The following is a 19,959-nucleotide window of genomic DNA, read 5'->3' on the forward strand; positions in this document are numbered from 1 at the left end:
AGGTACAACACACCTGGGGACACACCTGGGGACACCTGGGCACACCTGGGGACAGGTACAGCACACCTGAGGTACAGCACAGCACACCTGGGCACACAGGGACACTTCTGCCAGCTCTACGCTGATGATACCCATCACCAGATTGCTACATTAACTGTTCTAGGTATGTGACACCTGGGGACACCTGGGGACACACCTGGGGACACCTGGGGACAGCTGGGGACAGGTACAGCACACCTGGGGACAGGTACAGAACACCTGAGATACAGCTGGGCACACCTGGGGACACCTGGGGACAGGTGCCACCTGAGCTGACACCTGTCCCTCATCTCTGTGTCTTTGTTTTTCTCACCTGTCTCACCTGGATCTCACCTGGCTGTTCCTGTATCACCTGGATGTCACCTGGATGTCCTTGACCCTCACCTGGATCTCACCTGGATTTCATCTGGACCTCACCTGGCCCTCACCTCTCTCACCTGGATCTCACCTGTCTCACCTGGCTGTTCCTGTATCACCTGGATATCACCTGGATCTCACCTGTCTCACCTGTTTCACCTGGCCCTCACCTGACTGTTCCTGGCTCTCACCTGGATGTTCCTGGATCTCACCTGAATCTCACCTGGATCTCACCTGTCTCACCTGGTTCTCACCTGGATTGCACCTGGCTGTTCCTGGCTCTCACCTGTCTCACCTGGCCCTCACCTGTCTCTCACCTGGCTGTTCTGAATCTCACCTGGATGTCACCTGGTTCTCACCTGGATGTTCCTGGATCTCACCTGAATCTCAACTGATTCTCACCTGGATCTCACCTGGATCTCACCTGTCTCACCTGGATCTCACCTGTCTCACCTGGCTGTTCTGGATGTCACCTGGCCCTCACCTGTCTCACCTGGATCTCACCTGTCTCACCTGGATCTCACCTGACTCACCTGGATCTCACCTGACTCTTACCTGTCCCACCTGTCTCACTTGGCTGTTCTGGCTCTCACCTTGCTCTCACCTGTCCCACCTGTTTCACCTGGATCTCACCTGGATTTCATCTGGATCTCACCTGGCTGTACCTGGATGTCACCTGGATCTCACCTGGATTTCATCTGGCCCTCACCTGTCTCACCTGGATATCACCTGAATCTGACCTGGATCTCACCTGGCCCTCACTTGGATCTCACCTGTCTGATCTCACCTGTCTCACCTGTCTGTATCTCACCTGTCTCACCTGTCTCACCTGACCCTCACCTGGATCTCACCTGGATTTCATCTGGATCTCACCTGGCCCTCACCTGCATCTCACCTGGATCTCACCTGTCTCACCTGTCTGATCTCACCTGTCCCTGTCTCACCTGTCCCACCTGATCTCACCTGTCTGTATCTCACCTGTCCATGTCTCACTTGTCTCACCTGTCTCACCTGTCCAATCTCACCTGTCCATGTCTCACCTGTCCCACCTGTCTGTCTCTCACCTGTCTGTCCCTTACCTGTCTCTCACCTGTCAGTGCCCCCCGAGGAGCCGCAGGTGGAGGCGTCGGCGCTGGCGGTGGAGGGGGGGGAGCTGGAGCTCACCTGTCTGGTGCCCCGGGCGCGACCCCTGGCCACGCTCAGGTGGTACCGGGACCGCCGGGAGCTGCCAGGTGAGCTCACCTGGGGGGAGGGACACACCTGGGGGGGAGGGACACACCTGGGGACACACCTGAGACACACCTGGGGGGGAGGGACACACCTGGGGACAGCTGGGGACACACCTGGAGACACCTGAGACACACCTGGGCACACCTGGGGACACCTGAGACACACCTGGGCACACCTGGGGACACCTGGGCACACCTGGGGACACCTGGGGACACACCTGGGCACACCTGTGTGGTGCCCCGAGCGCGACCCCTGGCCACGCTCAGGTGGTACCGGGACCGCCGGGAGCTGCCAGGTGAGCTCACCTGAGGGGAGGGACACACCTGGGGACACACCTGAGACACACCTGGGGATACCTGAGACTCACCTGGATACACCTGGGGGGAAAGGGACACACCTGGGACAGCTGGAGACACCTGGGACACACCTGAGACACACCTGGGCACCTGGAACTCACCTGGATACACCTGGGACTCACCTGAGACACTTGTACACACCTGAGACACACCTGAGACTCACCTGGGGACACCTGAGACACCTGGCCACACCTGAAACACACCTGGATACACCTGGGGGGGAGGGACACACCTGGGACTCACCTGGGGACACCTGGGACACACTTGAGACTCACCTGAGACACTTGTACACACCTGTACCTGTCCCAGGTGTATCTCAGGTGTGTCTCACCTGTCTCAGGTGTATTTTACCTGTCCAGGTGCGAGTTCCCACCTGCAGCACCCCAAGGTGTCTCCCAGAGCTCCGTGCCAATGTTACCTGTCCATGTCTCACCTGTACCTGTCCCAGGTGTCTCTATCACACCTGTATCACACCTGTACCTGTCCCAGGTGTATCTCAGGTGTATTTTACCTGTCCCAGGTGTATCTCAGGTGTATTTTACCTGTCCCAGGTGCGAGTTCCCACCTGCAGCACCCCAAGGTGTCTCCCAGAGCTCCGTGCCAGTGTTACCTGTCCCTATCTCACCTGTACCTATCTCAGGTGTATTTTACCTGTCCCAGGTGCCAGCTCCCACCTGCAGCACCCCAAGGTGTCTCCCAGAGTTCCGTGCCAGTGTTACCTGTCCATAACTCACCTGTATCTCACCTGTACCTGTCCCAGGTGTATTTTACCTGTCTGTTACCTGTCCCAGGTGTATCTCACCTGTCTGTTACCTGTCCAGGTGCGAGTTCTCACCTGCAGCACGGCAAGGTGTCTCCCAGAGCTCAGTGTCAGTGTTACCTGTCCCAGGTGTCTCTATCTCACCTGTACCTGTCCCAGGTGTATCTCAGGTGTATTTTACCTGTCCCAGGTGCCAGCTCTCACCTGCAGCACGGCAAGGTGTTCTCCCAGAGTTCCGTGCTGCGCCTCCCGGTCGAGCGCCGCGACCACGGCGCCGTCGTCACCTGCGAGGCCTCGCACCCGGCGCTGGGGCGGGGCCAGCGGCGCCTGACGCAGTACCAGTTGGACGTGCAGTGTGAGACTGGGGGCACTGGGGGCACTGGGAGGGGACTGGGGGCACTGGGGGCACTGGGGGGACTGGGAGGGACTGGGAGGGGATTAAGAGGGACTGTGAGGCACTGGGTGCCACTGGGAGGGACTGGGATGAACTGGGAGTTACTGGGAGGCACTGTGAGAGGGCTGGAGCCCAGTCTGGGGGTTACTGGGATGGACTGGGAGGGACTGGGACGGACTGGGAGGCACTGGGAGAGGGCTGCAGCCCAGTTTGGGGGCGCTGGGAGGGACTGGGAGGGACTGGGATGAACTGGGATAGACTGGGATGGAGTTATAGGCTTGTATTGGGGCACTGGGATGGAACTGGGATGGACTGGGACACACTGGGAGTTACTGGGAGGCACTGGGAGGGGATAGAGAGGGACTGGGATGGACTGGGATGGACTGGAAGGGGATTGAGAGGGACTGGGATAAACTGGGATGGAAGTGGGAGGGACTGGGAGGGACTGGGAGCAACTGGGAGGGGACTGGGAGGGACTGGGAATGGATTTGGGGTTACTGGTTTGTACTGGGATGGACTGGGATGGGATTGGAGTGCACTGGGATAGACTGGGAGGGGACTGGGACAAACTTGGATGGACTGGGAGGGGAGTGGGGGTTACTGGTTTATACTGGTGTTGAGTTTGGGGTTACTGGGAGTTACTGGGAGGCACTGGGAGAGGGCTGGAGCCCAGTTTGGAGGCACTGGGAGGCACTGGGAGGGACTGGGAGTTACTGGGAGGGACTGGGATGGACTGGGAGGGACTGGGAGGGACTGGGAGGCACTGGGAGGGACTGGGAGGCACTGGGAACAGGGCGCAGTTCCCAAAGGCGCCACCAGGGGGAGACAGAGAGACAATGGCGGTTTGTTAATGGGAACTGGGATGGACTGGGAGGGACTGGGATGAACTGGGAGGGACTGGGAGGGAACTGGGAGGGACTGGGATGGACTGGGAGGGACTGGGAGGCACTGGGAGCACTGGGGACATCCCAGGTGTGTCTCACCTGTGTCTCACCTGTGTCTCACCTGTCCCTCCCCCAGACCCCCCCTCCGCCCGCATCGTCCCCTCCCAGAGCGTTCTGCGCGAGGGCGACACCTTGGTGCTCACCTGTGCGGCCAGCGGGAACCCCCGGTGAGTGACAGGGGAAACAACACACCTGAACACACCTGGGGACACCTGGTGACACCTGGGGACACACCTGAGATACCTGGGATACACCTGGGGGGGATAGGAACACACCTGGGCACACCTTGGTGCTCACCTGTGCGGCCAGCGGGAACCCCCGGTGAGTGACAGGGGGGAGGGGACACACCTGGGGACACACCTGAACACACCTGGGGACACCTGGGGACACCTGAGATACACCTGGGGACACCTGGGGGGGATGGGAACACACCTGGGGGTACCTGAGATACACCTGGGGACACCTGGGGACACCTGGGGACACCTGGGATACACCTGAGATACACCTGGGGGCACCTGGGAGGGATGGGAACACACCTGGGCACACCTGAGAATCCTGGGACTCACCTGTGACACACCTAGCCACACCTGGGGGCACCTGAGCTCACCTGGGGCTCACCTGGGACACACCTGAGCTCACCTGGGACACACCTGGGGTTACCTGGGGGGATAAGAACACACCTGGGACACACCTGGGCACACCTGAACACACCTGGGGTTACCTGAACTCACCTGTGGGACACCTGAGCTCACCTGGGAGTGGCTGGGACACACCTGAACACACCTGGGGTTACCTGAATTCACCTGTGGGACACTTGAGCTCACCTGGGAGTGGCTGGGACTCACCTGAACACACCTGGGACACACCTGGGGGGATGGGAACTCACCTGGGACACACCTGAGCTCACCTGGGGGGATGGGAACACACCTGGGACACACCTGAGCTCACCTGGGGTTACCTGAACTCACCTGTGGGACACCTGAGCTCACCTGGGACTCACCTGAGCACACCTGGGGTGATAGGAACACACCTGAGGGACACACCTGAGCTCACCTGGGGTTACCTGAACACACCTGGGCACACCTGGGACACACCTGAGCTCAGCTGGGACACACCTGGGGGTACCTGGGGATACCTGGGACACACCTGAGCCCACCTGGGGGTGGTTAAGACACACCTGGGCACACCTGAGCTCACCTGTGACACACCTGAGCTCACTTGTGTGTACCTGAGCACTCACCTGGTCTCACCTGTCCCCCCCCAGCCCCACAGTCACCTGGAGCCGCGGGAACGAGTCGTTACCTGTGCGGGCCCGGGCCGAGGGCGAGCGGCTGACGCTGCCTGGGGGGGGGATGGGAACTCACCTGGGACACACCTGAGCTCACCTGGGCACACCTGAACACACCTGGGGTTACCTGAACTCACCTGTGGGACACCTGAGCTCACTTGGGACACACCTGGGACACACCTGAGCTCACCTGGGGTGATAGGAGCTCACCTGGGACACACCTGGGCACACCTGAAGGGGATGGGAACACACCTGGGACACACCTGAGCACACCTGGGGTTACCTGAACTCACCTGTGGGACACTTGAGCTCACCTGGGAGTGGCTGGGACACACCTGAGCACACCTGGGGGGATAGGAACACACCTGGGATACACCTGGGGCTCACCTGGGAGTACCTGGGACTCACCTGGGCACACCTGGGCACACCTGGCTGACCCTTTGACCCCTCCCCAGCCCCACAGTCACCTGGAGCCGCGGGAACGAGTCGTTACCTGTGCGGGCCCGGGCCGAGGGCGAGCGGCTGACGCTGCCGGCGCTGGGGCCGCAGGACAACGGCACCTACACCTGCCAGGTGGGCAACGCCCACGGGAGAGCTGCAGATACCTACGTGCTGGTGGTGTATGGTGAGTGCACCTGGGCACACCTGGGCACACCTGGGGACACCTGGGGGGATGGGGACACACCTGGGGACACACCTGGGCACACACCTGCCAGGTGGGCAACGCCCACGGGAGAGCCACGGACACCTACGTGCTGGTGGTGTATGGTGAGTGAACACACCTGGGGCACACCTGGGGACTCACCTGAGCACACCTGGGGGCAGCTGGGGACACCTGGGACACCTGGGTACACCTGAGGGGGATGGGGACACACCTGGAAGGGTTGGGATACACCTGGGACTCACCTGGGCACACCTGGGGAGGGTTGGGATACACCTGGGGACACACCTGGGACACACCTGGGCACACCTGGGGATACCTGGGGACACCTGGGTACACCTGGGGATACCTGGGGTGATGGGGACACACCTGGGGATACCTGGGATACAGCTGTGATACACCTGGGGGTGGTTAAGACACACCTGGGCACACCTGGGCACACCTGGGCACACCTGGGCACACCTGGGCTCACCTGGGATACACCTGGGCACACCTGGGGGGATGGGGACACACCTGGGCACACCTGGGGAGGGTTGGAGGGGGTTGGGATACACCTGAGCACACCTGGAGTACACCTGGACACACCTGGGACACACCTGGGCACACCTGGGGTGATGGGGACACACCTGGGGACACACCTGGGCACACACCTGCCAGGTGGGCAACGCCCACGGGAGAGCCACGGACACCTACGTGCTGGTGGTGTATGGTGAGTGAACACCTGGGGATACCTGGGGACACCTGGGGACACCTGGGATACACCTGGGGGCAGCTGGGGGCAGCTGGGGACACACCTGGAAGGGTTGGGATACACCTGGGACTCACCTGGGCACACCTGGGCACATGTGGGCACACCTGGGGGAATGGGGACACACCTGGGCACACCTGGGGAGGGTTGGAGGGGGTTGGGATACACCTGAGCACACCTGAGCACACCTGGATACACCTGGACACACCTGGGACACACCTGAGCACACCTGAGCACACCTGGACACACCTGGACACACCTGGGACACACCTGAGCACACCTGAGCACACCTGGGGGTGGTTGAGACACACCTGGGGGTACCTGGGACACACCTGAGCACACCTGGATACACCTGGGGAGGGTTGGAGGGGGTTGGGATACACCTGAGCACACCTGGAGTACACCTGGGGTGATGGGGACACACCTGGGGACACACCTGGGCACACACCTGCCAGGTGGGCAACGCCCACGGGAGGGCCACGGACACCTACGTGCTGGTGGTGTATGGTGAGTGCACCTGGGCACACCTGGGCACACCTGGGTACACACCTGAGTACACCTAGAGGGATGGGGACACAACTGGGATACACCTGGGCACACCTGGGGATACCTAGGGGAATGGGGACACACCTGGGACACACCTGGGACATACCTGGGGACACACCTGGAGGGGTTGGGATACACCTGGGACTCACCTGAGCACACCTGGGGGCACCTGGGACTCACCTGGAGAGGGTTGGAGGGGGTTGGAACACACCTGGGACTCACCTGAGACTCACCTGAGCACACCTGGGGAGGGTTGGAGGGGGTTGGGATACACCTGAGCAAACCTGGGATACTCCTGAGTACACCTGGGGACACCTGGGGATACCTGGGGAGGGTTGGAGGGGGTTGGGATACACCTGGGATACACCTGAGCACATGTGGGCACACCTGGGGGCACCTGGGCACACCTGGGCACACCTGGGACACACCTGGTCTCACCTGAGTGTCGTTAAGACACACCTGGGTTCACCTGGGGATGATTAAGACACACCTGGGGGTGGTTGGATCACACCTGGGGGGTACCTGGGACACACCTGGACACACCTGGGAGTGGTTTAGACACACCTGGGACTCACCTGAGCACACCTGGGGCACACCTGGGGGTACCTGGGGGTGGTTGAGACACACCTGAGCTCACCTTGGGATGGTTCAGACACACCTGGACACACCTGGGACTCACCTGAGTACACCTGGGACACACCTGGGGGTGGTTAAGACACACCTGGGACTCACCTGGGACTCACCTGAGCACACCTGGGCACACCTGGGGATGGTTAAGACACACCTGGGACACACCTGAGCTCACCTGGGTGTACCTGGGACTCACCTGGGGACACCTGAGCACACCTGGGACACACCTGGGGGTGGTTTAGACACACCTGAGACTCACCTGGGACTCACCTGAGCACACCTGGGCACACCTGGGGGTGGTTGGGTCACACCTGGGCACACCTGGGGGTACCTGGGACTCACCTGGGCACACCTGAGCACACCTGGGACTGACATAGGACACATCTGGGGGTGGTTAAGACACACCTGGGGCTCACCTGGGCACACCTGGTGGTACCTGGGACTCACCTGTCCCCCCACGTGTCCCCCCCAGACCCAGGTGCGGTGGTGGCGGCGCAGGGGGCGGGGCCGTTCGCCGTGGTGGGCGGGGCCCTGGCGCTGCTGGTGGTGCTGCTGCTGCTGCTGCTCGGGGCCCTGCTCTGCTGCTCCGTCAGACAGAAAGGTGGGCGGGGCTTCCTGAAAAGGGGCGGGGCCAGGAAAAGGGGGTGTGGTTTTGGGAAATGGGGTGTGGCTTTGGGGAAGGGGCGTGGTTTAATGTTTGGGAGTGATGTCACTGCTCTGCTGCTCCGTCCGGCAGAAAGGTGGGCGGGGCTTTAAAAAGGGGGCGGGGCTTCCTAAAGGGGCGGGGCATCGGGGAAAGGGGCGGGGCTTCGGGGGAATGGGGTGTGGTTTGGGAAAAGGGGCGTGGTTTAATGTTTGAGAGTGATGTCATTGCTCTGCTGCTCCGTCCGGCAGAAAGGTGGGCGGGGCTTAAAGAAAGGGGCGGGGCTTCCTAAAGGGGCGGGGCATCGGGTAAAGGGGGTGTGGTTTCATAAGTGGGGCGTGGCTTTGGGGAAGGGGCGTGGTTTGGTGTTTGGGAGTGATGTCACTGCTCTGCTGCTCCGTCCGGCAGAAAGGTAGGCGGGGCTTCCTAAAAAGGGGGCGTGGCCTATGGAAGGGGGTGTGGTTTCATAAGTGGGGCGTGGCTTTGGGGAAGGGGCGTGGTTTAATGCTTGGGAGTGATGTCATTGCTCTGCTGTTCTGTGAGGTAGAAAGGTGGGCGGGGCCTCGGGAAAGGGGCGGGGCTTCCTAAAGGGGCGGGGCATCGGGGAAAGGGAGTGGGGTTTCATAAATGGGGCGGGGCTTTGGGGAAGGGGCGTGGTTTAATGTTTGGGAGTGATGTCATTGCTCTGCTGCTCCGTCAGGCAAAAAGGTGGGCGGGGCTTAAATAAAGGGGGCGGGGCCTCGGGAAAGGGGGCGGGGCTTCGTGGGGAATGGGGTGTGGTTTGGGAAAAGGGGCGTGGTTTAAAGTCTTGGGTGACATCATTGCTTTAATGGAGGAGTGGAAGCAGGAAAGGGTGGGCGGGGCTAAAGAAAGGGGCGGGGCTTCGGGAAAGGGGGCGTGGTTTCCTAAAGGGGCGGGGTATTGGGGAAGGGGGTGTGGTTTGGGGAAAGGGGCGTGGTTTAATGTTTGGGAGTGATGTCACTGCTCTGTCTGACAGAAAGGTGGGCGGGGCTTAAATAAAGGGGGCGGGGCCTCGGGGAGATGGGTGTGGTTTGGGGAAGGGGCGTGGTTTCGAAAGAAAGGGGCGGGGTTTGACGTCTGGAGTGATGTCATTGCTTTAATGGGAGAATTGAACCAGAAAAGGGTGGGCGGGGCTAAATAAAAGGGGCGTGGCTTCGAAATGGGTGGGGCTTAATAGAAAAGGGGTGTGGCTTTGTGGAAGGGGTGTGGCTTCAGAGAAGGGGCGTGGTTTAAAGTCTGGGGTGATGTAATGGTTTAATGGAGAGGTGGAGCCAAGGAAGGGTGGGCGGGGCTAAATAAAAGGGGTGGAGCTTCATAAAATGGGTGGGATTTAATGGGAAAGGGGTGTGGCTTTGGGAAATGGGGTGTGGCTTCAGAGAAGGGGCGTGGTTTAAAGTCTGGGGTGACGTCATTGCTTTAATGGAGGGGTGGAGCCAGAAGGGTGGGCGGAGCTAAATAGAGGGGGCGGAGCTTCAGTGAAAGGGGTGGGGCTTAATGAGGAAGGGGCGGGGCTTTAGGAAAGGGGCGTGGTTTGGCGTCTGGGGTGATATCATGTTGTACTGGAGGGGTGGAGCCAGAAAAGGGGCGGGGCTTTGTGGGTGGGCGTGGCCTCACCTGTGGCAGGTGTGCTGTGTGTGATGTGTGTGTGTCCTCACCTGTCCCTGTCCCCACACCTGTCCCACCTGTCCCCAGGTGTGTCCTCAGGTGTCTCTACCTGTCCTGGCCGTGTCCTCACCTGTCCCACACCTGTCCCTGTCTCACCTGTCCCACCTGTCCTGTCCTTGTCCCACCTGTTCTCTCACCTGTTCCAGGCTCGTACCTGACGCACGAGGCCACCTTGTGTCCCCTCACCTGTCACACCTGTCCCTGTTCCACCTGTCCCTGTCTCACCTGCCCCCTTACCTGTGTCTGACCTGTCTCACCTGTCCCAGGTTCATACCTGACCCACGAGGCCAGCGGGCTGGAGGAGCACGGCGAGGCTTTGCTGTCACACCTGTCTGTGTCACACCTGTCCATAACTCACCTGTCCCTGTGTGTTCTGTCCCTTTACCTGTCTCACCTGTCTCACCTGTGCAGGTTCTTACCTGACCCACGAGGCCAGCGGGCTGGAGGAGCACGGCGAGGCGCGCGAGGCGTTCCTGTCACACCTGTCCCATCTCACCTGTCCCTGTGTGTCTCACCTGTCCCTTTACCTGTCTCACCTGTCCAGGTTCATACCTGACGCACGAGGCCACCTTGTGTCCCCTCACCTGTCACACCTGTCCCTGTCTCACCTGTCTGTATCTCACCTGTCCCCTCACCTGTCCCTGTCTCACCTGTTCAATCTCACCTGTCCCAGGTTCATACCTGACGCACGAGGCCAGCGGCCTGGAGGAGCACGGCGAGGCTTTGCTGTCACACCTGTCCCTGTGTGTCTCACCTGTCCCTTACCTCTCACACCTGTCTCACCTGTCCCTTTACCTGTCCCAGGTTCATACCTGACCCACGAGGCCAGCGAGCTGGAGGAGCACGGCGAGGCGCGCGAGGCGTTCCTGGGCGGCGACGGCGCCAAACGCAAAGAGGAGTTCTTCATCTGAGGGGGAGGGGTGGGGACACCTGGGCACACCTGGGGACACCTGGGGACACCTGGGCATACCTGGGCACACCTAGGGGTACCTGGGGACATCTGGGGGTGTCTGGGGGTACCTGAGGGACACCTGGGCACACCTGGGGGTACCTGGGGGTACCTAAGGGACACCTGGGCACACCTGGGATACACCTGGGGGTGTCTGGGGGTACCTGGGGGTACTTAAAGGATACCTGGGGGGTACCTGGGGGTGTCTTGGATGCACCTGGGCACACCTGAGATACACCTGGGCACACCTGGGAGTACCTAGGATACACCTGGGGGTACTTAAGGGTCACTTGGGTACACCTGGGGGTACCTGGGATACACCTGGGGGTACTTCAGATACACCTGGGGACATCTGGGCGGTGTCTTGGATACACCTAGGGACACCTGAGATACACCTGGGCACACCTGAGGGACACTTGGGAGTGTCTGGGATTACCTGGGCACACCTGGGGGTGTCTTGGATACACCTGGGGGTACTTAAAGGACACCTGGGGGTACCTGGGAGTGTCCAGGACACACCTGAGGTTATCTGGGGGACACCTGGGAACACCTGGGGGTATCTAGGATACGCCTGGGGGTACCTGGGCACACCTGGGTGTACTTAAGGGATACCTGGGCCACACCTGGAGAACACCTGGGGGTGTCTGGGGTTACCTGGGCACACCTGAGGGTACTTAAGGGTCACCTGGGCACACCTGGGGGTGTCTCGGATACACCTGGGGACACCTGAGGGACGTCTAAGGGATACCTGGGCACACCTGGGCATACCTGGGTGTACTTAAGGGACACCTGAGGGACACCTGGGGGTACCTGGGAGTGTCTGAGGGTACCTGAGGGACACCTGGGCACACCTGGATGTACCTGGGGGTGTTCAGGACACACCTGAGGTTATCTAGGGGTACCTGGGATACACCTGGGCACACCTGAGGGACACCTGGGACACACCTGGGTGCACCTGGGCACACCTGAGGGACACCTGGGAGTACCTGGGGGTGTCTGAGATACACCTGGGATACACCTGGGGGTACCTAAGGGATATCTGAGGGTACCTGGGCACACCTGGCTGTACTCAAGGGACACCTGGGGGACACCTGGGCACACCTGGGAGTTTATGGGGTTACCTGAGCAACACCTGAGGACACCTGGGGGTACTTAAGGGACACCTGGGCACACCTGGGACACACCTGAGGGTTCCTGGGAGTGTCTAGGACACACCTGGGCTTACCTGAGGCACACCTGGGGGTACCTGGGATACACCTGGGGGTACCTGAGGGTGTCTGGGGTTACCTGGGCACACCTGGGGGTACCTCAGATACACCTGGGCACACCTGGGACACACCTGAGGGTTCCTGGGAGTGTCTAGGACACACCTGGGCACACCTGGGGAACACCTGGGGGTACCTGAGGGTGTCTGGGGTTACCTGGGCACACCTGTGGGGGGAGGGGACAGCTCTGGGGACATCACGAGGGGGGGGAGGGGCTCAGCCCCAGGGTGGGGGAGGGGCTCAGCTTTGGGTCCCCCCCAAAATCAAAGCCATGAGGGGGGAGGGGGGGTGGGGGAGGGGCAGGGGTGGGGGAGGGGCGTGGCCGTGTCCCCGCGCACAATTTAAAGAGGGGGATGGGCGTGACGTCATAGGGGCGTGGCCGGGCGAGGCCCCGCCCCCCTCCGCAGGTGTGGCTGTAAATAACATTTTAACCACCTTTGATACGCAATAAACAAACCCCCGATTCGTACTGGGCTGGACTGGGATGGACTGGGAGGGACTGGGGGGGAGTGGGGGGGACTGGGAGGGAACTGGGATGGACTGGGAGCGAACTGGGAGGGACTGGGAAGGACTGGGGGGGACTGGGCTGGACTGGGATGAACTGGGAGGGGACTGGGAGGGAATGGGAGGGGATTTAGATAAACCGGGAGGAACTGGGAGGAGATTGAGTTGGACTGGGAGGGACTGGGAGGGACTGGAATGGACTGGGAGGGACTGGGAGCGACTGGGAGGGACTGGGAGGGGACTGGGGGGGACTGGGCTGGACTGGGATGAACTGGGAGCGACTGGGAGGGGACTGGGAGGGACTGGGAGGGGATTGGGAAGGACTGGGATGGACTGGGAGGGACTGGGAGGGACTGGGAGGGAACTGGGAGGGACTGGGAGGGAACTGGGAGGGACTGGGAGGGAACTGGGATGGACTGGGAGGGGACTGGGGGGGACTGGGATGGGACTGGGAGGGAACTGGGATGGACTGGGAGGGAACTGGGATGGACTGGGAGGGGATTAGGGGGGACTGGGATGGACTGGGAGGGACTGGGAGGGAACTGGGATGAACTGGGATGGACTGGGAGGGACTGGGAGCGAATGGGAGGGACTGGGATGGACTGGGAGGGAACTGGGATGAACTGGGAGGGGACTGGGAGAGACTGGGAGGGACTGGGAGGGACTGGGATGAACTGGGAGGGGCTGGGAGAGGCTCAGGCGGGAGTTTGGGGTCTCCAGGCCGCACTGGGAGCCCCCCGGGCCGTACTGGGAGCGCTGGTTTGAACTGGGAGCGCTGGTTTGAACTGGGAGCGTTTCCCGCGCAATCCCCGCCAAGCCCCGCCCCCTCTGCGCACTGAAACCCCGCCCCTCTCTTCTGATTGGCCGCCCATGACGTCACCCCGCGGCGCAGCGCAGTGGGCGTGGCCACGCCGCGCTTTAGAACCGGAAGCGCCGCGCGGGGCTCACACCGGAACCGGAAGTTCCCCTCGGGTCGCACCGGAAGCCGGAAGTCGCCGCCGCCGGGGGGGGGGGCGCGACGCGGCCGCGACAGCGAGTGAGGGGCGCGGGGGGGGCGGGGCGGATTTTGGGGGCTCCGGGGGGGATTCGGGACCCCCGGATGGACCCGAGGGGGGGTCTGGGGTCGCTCCATCCCCCGTGACCCCCCCGATCTCCCCTCCCCCAGCCCCCCGGGATGTCGCAGCCGCCGCCGCCGCTCCCGGAGCCGCCGCCGCCCCCCCCGGCGCTCCCCTCCCCCCACCGGAGCCGCCCCCGGCGCCCCCAGGACGAGGAGGAGGAGGAGGAAGGAGAAGGGGGGGGAGGGGCCCTCGGGAGCCCCCCCGGGCCGCGGCTCAAAGGGCCCGTGTGTGAGTGGGGGAGGGGCGGCGGGAGGGGGGCGGGGGTTGGGGGGGGTTTCTGGGTGTCCCCAGGGTGTCCCCGTGTCCCTTTGAGGGGTCCTGGAGGGGTCCCAGTGTCCCTGGGGTGTCCCTGGGTCCCTTTGGGTGTCCCTGGGGGTGTCACCATTGTCCCTGGGTCCCTTTGGGGGGTCCTGGGAGGGGTCCCCGTGTCCCCAGGGTGTCCCTGTGTCCCTTTGGGGTCCCTGGGGTGTCCCTGTGTCACCTCCATGTCCCAGTGCCATCCCCAGGGTGTCCCTTTTGGTGTCCCTAGGGTGTCACCATTGTCCCCGTGTGCCTTTGGGGGTCCTGGAGGGGTCCCAGTGTCACCCCTGTGTCCCAGTGCCATCCCTGGGGTGTCACTGCTGTCCCCGTGTCCCTTCGGGTGTCCCCAGGGTGTCCCTGCTGTCCCTGGTGGTGTCACCGCTGTCCCCGTGTCCCTTTGGGTGTCCCCAAGTCCCTTTGGGTGTCCCAGTGCCATCCCTGGGGATGTCCCTGTGTCCCTGTGGGTGTCACCACTGTCCCCTTGTCCCTAAGGGTGGCCCCAGGGTGTCCCCATGTCCTGGCTGTGTCCCTTTGGGTGTCCCTGGGTTTGTCACCGCTGTCCCCATCTCCCTTCAGGTGTCCCTGTGATGTCCCAGTGTCCCCTTGGGGTGTCCCAGTGCCATCCCTGGAGATGTCCCCATGTCCCTGGGGGTGTCACCACCGTCCCCATGTCCCTTTGAGGGGTCCTGGAGGGGTCCCTGTGTCCCTCTGGGTGTCCCTGTGGGTGTCCCCATGTCCCTGGGGGGTCCCTTTGGGTGTCCCTGTGTCACCCCCAGGTGTCACCTCCATGTCCCTGGGGGTCTCCACGTGTCCCTTTGGGTGTCCCCATGTCCCTGCCCGTGTCCCTGGGATGTCCCCATGTCCCTTTGGGTGTCCCCAAGGATGTCCCAGTGTCCCCTGGGGTGTCACCACTGTCCCCATGTCCCTGGGGGTCTCCCTGGGGTGTCCCAGTGTCCCCGTGTCCCTTTGGGGGGGGTCCCAGCGTCATCCCTGGGGGTGTCCCTGTTGGTGTCACCACTGTCCCCGTGTCCCTTTGGGTGTCCCAGTGTCCCCGTGTCCCCTCCCCCAGACCGGCTGGGCTCGCGCCGCTGCCGCCGCTGCCTGATCACGTTCCCGGACGCGGCGTTTGCCGCCCGCCACGCCAAGCGCCAGCACCCGCGGGACTTCGCGGCGGCCGCGCTGCGGGGGGCGCTCTTCGTCTGCTTCGTCTGCGCCCGCCCCTTCGGCTCCTCCCCCGCGCTGCTGCGCCACCAGCGCGGCCACGCCCTCGCCCCGCCCACTTCCGGTGCCAAAACAAGGGCACTTCCGGTCATAGCTACACCCACTTCCGGTCCAAAACCCGGGCAACTTCCGGTCATAGCGACACCCACTTCTGGGGCTAAAACCAGGGCACTTCCGGTAATGGCAACACCCACTTCCGGTGCCAAAACAAGGCAACTTCCTGTCATAACCCCACCCACTTCCGGTGCCCAAACCAGAGCACTTCCGGCCCTTGCTGCACCCACTTCCGGTGGCAAAACAAAGGCACTTCCTGTTTTCACCCCGCCCACTTCCTGTGCTGAGTCCAGGCAACTTCCGGTCCTCACCCCGTCCACTTCCGGTGCCAAGGCCGCACCATTTCCGGTCCTACCCACAAGCACTTCCGGTGTGCAGGCCACGCCCCTCCAAGCCAATATCACACCTACAACCGGTGTGAAATCCAAGCAACTTCCGGTCATGTCCACACCCACTTCCGGTGTGCAGGCCACGCCCATTCCGGCGGCCACGCCCCCTCTGGCCTGCACCGAGTGCGGCCGCGCCTTCGCCCGCGAGGGGGCGCTGCACCGCCATTACATCCGGCACGCGCGCGGGGAGCTCTGAGGGGCGGGGCTTCAGTGGAAAGGCGGGAAATAAAGCGGGTCCTGATTGGTCGTGCGGTTGTGACGTCATCGGGGTGAAAGGGGCGGGGCTAAAAGAGGAATAAAGCGGGTTGTGATTGGTCGAGAGTTGTGACGTCATTGGTGGGAGAAAAGGAGCTCTGAGGGGGCGGGGCTTGGGGCGGAAGAGGCGGGGCTTAAATTAAAATGGTGGGAAATGAAGCGGTTCCTGATTGGTCACATGGTTGTGACATCACTGAGGTGAAAGGCTTGGGGGCGGGGCTTAGAGTGGAAAGGGCGGGGCTTAAAGGGAAAAAGGCGGGAAATAAAGCAGGTTCTGATTGGCTGTAGGATTGTGACGTCATTGAGGTGAAAGAGAGGCTCGGGGGCGGGGCTTAAAGGTGAAATGGCGGGAAATAAAGCGAGTTTTGATTGGTTGCATGGGTGTGATGTCATTAAAGTGAAAGAGAGGCTTGGGGGCGGGGCTTAGAGCAGAAGGGGCGGAGCCTCAAGGGCAACAAACCAGTCCCTGATTGGCTGCAGGGTTGTGACGTCACTGAGGTGAAAGAGAGGCTGGGGGCGGGGCTTAAAGGGGAAGGGACGGAGCATCAAAGGTAATAAACCACACCCTGGGTGTGACGTCATTGGGGCGGGGCTTAAAGAGGAAATGGCGGGAAATGAAGCAATTCCTGATTGGCCACACCTTTGTGACGTCACTGCTGTGGGCGGGGCTTAGCAAGAAAAGGCGGGGAAACCCCCCCAGCTCCGATTGGCCGCTCCGTGTGACGTCACCAACAGGGTGGGCGGAGCTTAACATCAAACCCTCATCAATCACCACACCACCACGCCCACACCCTGTGACATCACTTCCTGTTACCGACTCCGCCGCCCCACCCCGCCCCTCCCCCACCCCCCGCGCCCCTCCCCCACCCCCCCCTCCCCCCGTTTCACAGCTCCCCCCGCGCGTGCAGCATGTAGTGCTCGTGCAGCTCGGCCACCAGCCCGAAGGCGCCGGCGCACTCGGTGCAGCGGAACAGCGCCGCGGGCGGCGGGGGAGGGGCGGCGCGGCGCGGCGGGGGAGGGGCGGGGGTGGGGGAGGGGTCGGCGGTGGGGGAGGGGCTGCGGCGGCGGCGGCGCCAGCCGTGGCGGTCGCAGCGGTGAGCGCCCAACGCCGCCGGCGCCGCGAAGCCCAGGCCGCACTCGGCGCAGATGTAGTGGAATTTGAACGGGGGGGAGGGGCATTGGGAGGGTGGGGGAGGGGTGGGGGAGGGGTTAGGCCTGGCCACGCCCATTGGGGGAGGGGCTTGGGGGCGTTTCCTGCCCACGTGGTAGCTGCGGTGAACCTTGAGGGCGCGGGAGGTGCCGAAGGCGCGGCCGCACTCGGGGCAGCGGTGCCAATCCTCCGCCCCTCCCCCACCCCCTGCTGCCCCTCCCCCACCGCCCCCTGCGCCGTGAGAGGCCCCTCCCCCACCCTCGCTGTCCCCTCCCCCTCCAGGCTCCGGGAAGGGTCGAGGGTCTTCACCCTGCGGGCGGCTCCGGGGTCCTGTGGGGGAGGGGAGGGGTTAAAATGGGGGTGGGGGAGGGGTGATGGGGGGTGGGGGAGGGGGATTTTTAAAATTATTTTTTAGGAATTTTTTGGGATTTTTTTTGGTGTTTTTGGGATTTTTCTGTGATTTTTTTTTTAGGATTTTTAAGGGAGGGGTTAATGAGGGGGGAGAGGGGTTATGGGGGGTGGGGGAGGGGTTGGGGGGAGGGGGAGTTTTAAAATTATTTTTTAGGAATTTTTTGGGATTTTTTCTGGTGTTTTTTGGGGATTTTTGTGGATTTTTTTTGTGGATTTTTTTTGTGATTTTTTTGTGATTTTTTAGGGATTTTTTTTAACGGTTTTGGGTTGTTTTTGGGATTTTTTTGGATTTTTTTTGGAGAAGTTTTTTTGGGGATTTTTGTGGATTTTTTTGTGATTTTTTTGGAGATTTTTGAAGGTATTTTTGGGATTTTTTTTACTTAAAATTATTTTCATTTTCTTAATTTTTTTTTTGAGATTTTTGGGGAATTTTTTGGTGAGTTCTTTGTGATTTTTTTAGATTTTTAGAAATTTTTTTTTGAGATTTTTGAGAAATTTTTTTGAGGTTTTTAAGGGAGTGGTTCATGAGGGTGGGGGAGGGGCTGTGGGGGTGGGGGAGGGGCTGCGTTACCTGCACAGCCATTGGCCGAGGGCGGGGGGGAGGGGCTGTCCCCCGATGATGACGTCACCGAGGCGGCCTCGGAGGCGGAGTCATCGTCCGGGGGCGGGGCTAAGGGAGGGGGCGGGGCTTTAGGAGTGACGTCATCACTGTTAGCCCCTCCCCCACCCAAACCACGCCCCTCCCCCCGCTCACCCCCGGGTGCTGCCGCCGTTTCTTCCTCCTCTTCCTCTTCCTCCTCCTCTTCCTCCTCTTCCTCCTCCTCCTCCTCCTCCTCCTCCTCGAAGGCTCCGTCCTGCCCCGGGCCCCGCCCGGCCGCCATCATGGCCGCCCTGGGGGCCACGCCCACCTCAGAGAGGGACACGCCCATTCCCGGCATGGCCACGCCCACATCCATCAAACCACGCCCACTCCCAGTCGAGCCACGCCTACATTGCATGGGGCCACGCCCACACCAGCCAGGCCACGCCCATAACACGCTGACCACGCCCATATTATGTGGAGCCACGCCCACCTCGGTTAGGCCACGCCCACCTCGCCCCCAGCCCCATCCCTTGGCACCCAAGCCCCTCCCCCCACCTCACAAACCCCTCTCAACATTTTCTGCCCCTCCCCCAACCTTTAGGCCCCTCCCATCACCCCAAGCCCCTCCCCCAAAATTCAGGCCCCTCCCCCACCCCTCATTATCCCACCCAAGCCCCTCCCCCTTTCCCAAGCCCCTCCCCCACCCCTCAGACCCCTCCCCCAAATTTCAGGCCCCTCCCCCAACCTTCAAGCCCCTCCCCCCCTCATTATCCCACCCCAGGCCCCTCCCCCACCCCTCAGGCCCCTCCCCCAATTTTCAAGCCCCTCCCCCACTCTCTCAGCCCCTCCCCCAACCGCACAAGCCCCTCCCCCCTCAATATCCCACCCCATGCCCCTCCCCCACCCCTTATTATCCCACCCAAGCCCCTCCCCCAAATTTCAGGCCCCTCCCCCCTCATTAACCCACCCAAGCCCCTCCCCCACCCCTCAGGCCCCTCCCCCAATTTTCAAGCCCCTCCCCCACCCTTCACCCCCCTCCCCCCTTCATTATCCCACCCCACGCCCCTCCCCCACCCCCTCCCCATCCCCCCCCATCCCACAATGCCCCGCGCCCCCTTTGCCGTGGTGGGGGGGGGGAGGGGCGCGCTCCTCTCTCCCCGCTGGGGGGCGCCCTCCCCTCCCCCCCCCCCCGCTCCCACAATGCCCCGCGCTCCCTTTTCCCCTCCCCCTCCCCCCCCGGGGCCGCTCTCACCGCCCGGAGCCGCTCCCGGAGCCGCCGCCGCCGCTCCCGCTCTGCGCAGGCGCGGGGGGGCGGGGCCTGCCCCAAACCACGCCCCCTCCATCATTAAACCACGCCCAAGCCACGCCCACCGCGCTTTTAGCGCCACCTGGCGGGAAAATGGAAAAAAAAAGCGCGGAGGGGTCACGTGGGGGGGACACGTGATGTTGTTTGGGGGTTGTCACGTGATGGGTGGGGG

The 19,959-nt window shown here is 62.3% G+C and overlaps 3 protein-coding genes and 2 long non-coding RNA genes across 5 annotated transcripts in view; 2 read left to right on the top strand and 3 right to left on the bottom strand.

Annotated features, from left to right (window-relative positions):
- Positions 1 to 11,262, top strand: part of CADM4 (cell adhesion molecule 4) — a 28,819-nt gene extending 17,557 nt beyond the window's left edge. Inside the window, exons 4-9 of the mRNA XM_033084509.1 lie at positions 1,494 to 1,628; positions 2,933 to 3,097; positions 4,157 to 4,247; positions 5,824 to 5,993; positions 8,426 to 8,554; positions 11,087 to 11,262. Of these exons, the coding sequence (XP_032940400.1) occupies positions 1,494 to 1,628; positions 2,933 to 3,097; positions 4,157 to 4,247; positions 5,824 to 5,993; positions 8,426 to 8,554; positions 11,087 to 11,193 (797 nt within the window). The 3' untranslated portion in view covers positions 11,194 to 11,262. The remainder of the gene's footprint in view (positions 1 to 1,493; positions 1,629 to 2,932; positions 3,098 to 4,156; positions 4,248 to 5,823; positions 5,994 to 8,425; positions 8,555 to 11,086) is intronic.
- LOC117010213 lies at positions 10,364 to 11,025 on the bottom strand. Its single transcript, XR_004420588.1, has 4 exons — positions 10,947 to 11,025; positions 10,641 to 10,685; positions 10,531 to 10,610; positions 10,364 to 10,392 (listed from the first exon to the last, which is right to left on the bottom strand). It is a non-coding gene; the product is annotated as an uncharacterized LOC117010213 (long non-coding RNA).
- Positions 11,263 to 11,368: 106 nt separating the features above from the next.
- On the bottom strand, positions 11,369 to 12,540 carry LOC117010199. The gene is made up of 3 exons (XR_004420583.1): positions 12,519 to 12,540; positions 12,042 to 12,154; positions 11,369 to 11,843 (listed from the first exon to the last, which is right to left on the bottom strand). It is a non-coding gene; the product is annotated as an uncharacterized LOC117010199 (long non-coding RNA).
- Positions 12,541 to 13,870: 1,330 nt separating this feature from the next.
- ZNF576 (zinc finger protein 576) lies at positions 13,871 to 16,399 on the top strand. The gene is made up of 3 exons (XM_033084427.1): positions 13,871 to 13,896; positions 14,246 to 14,346; positions 15,488 to 16,399. Exons 1-3 carry the CDS (start codon positions 13,871 to 13,873, stop codon positions 16,276 to 16,278), a joined length of 918 nt encoding a protein of 305 aa, XP_032940318.1. The 3' UTR covers positions 16,279 to 16,399.
- On the bottom strand, positions 16,344 to 18,950 carry ZNF526 (zinc finger protein 526). Its single transcript, XM_033084428.1, has 4 exons — positions 18,653 to 18,950; positions 18,470 to 18,568; positions 17,410 to 17,817; positions 16,344 to 16,366 (listed from the first exon to the last, which is right to left on the bottom strand). Exons 1-4 carry the CDS (start codon positions 18,948 to 18,950, stop codon positions 16,344 to 16,346), a joined length of 828 nt encoding a protein of 275 aa, XP_032940319.1.
- Between the last annotated feature and the right edge of the window lie 1,009 nt (positions 18,951 to 19,959).

The sequence above is a fragment of the Catharus ustulatus genome, chromosome 39, assembly GCF_009819885.2.
Source record: "Catharus ustulatus isolate bCatUst1 chromosome 39, bCatUst1.pri.v2, whole genome shotgun sequence".
NCBI lineage: Eukaryota > Metazoa > Chordata > Aves > Passeriformes > Turdidae > Catharus > Catharus ustulatus.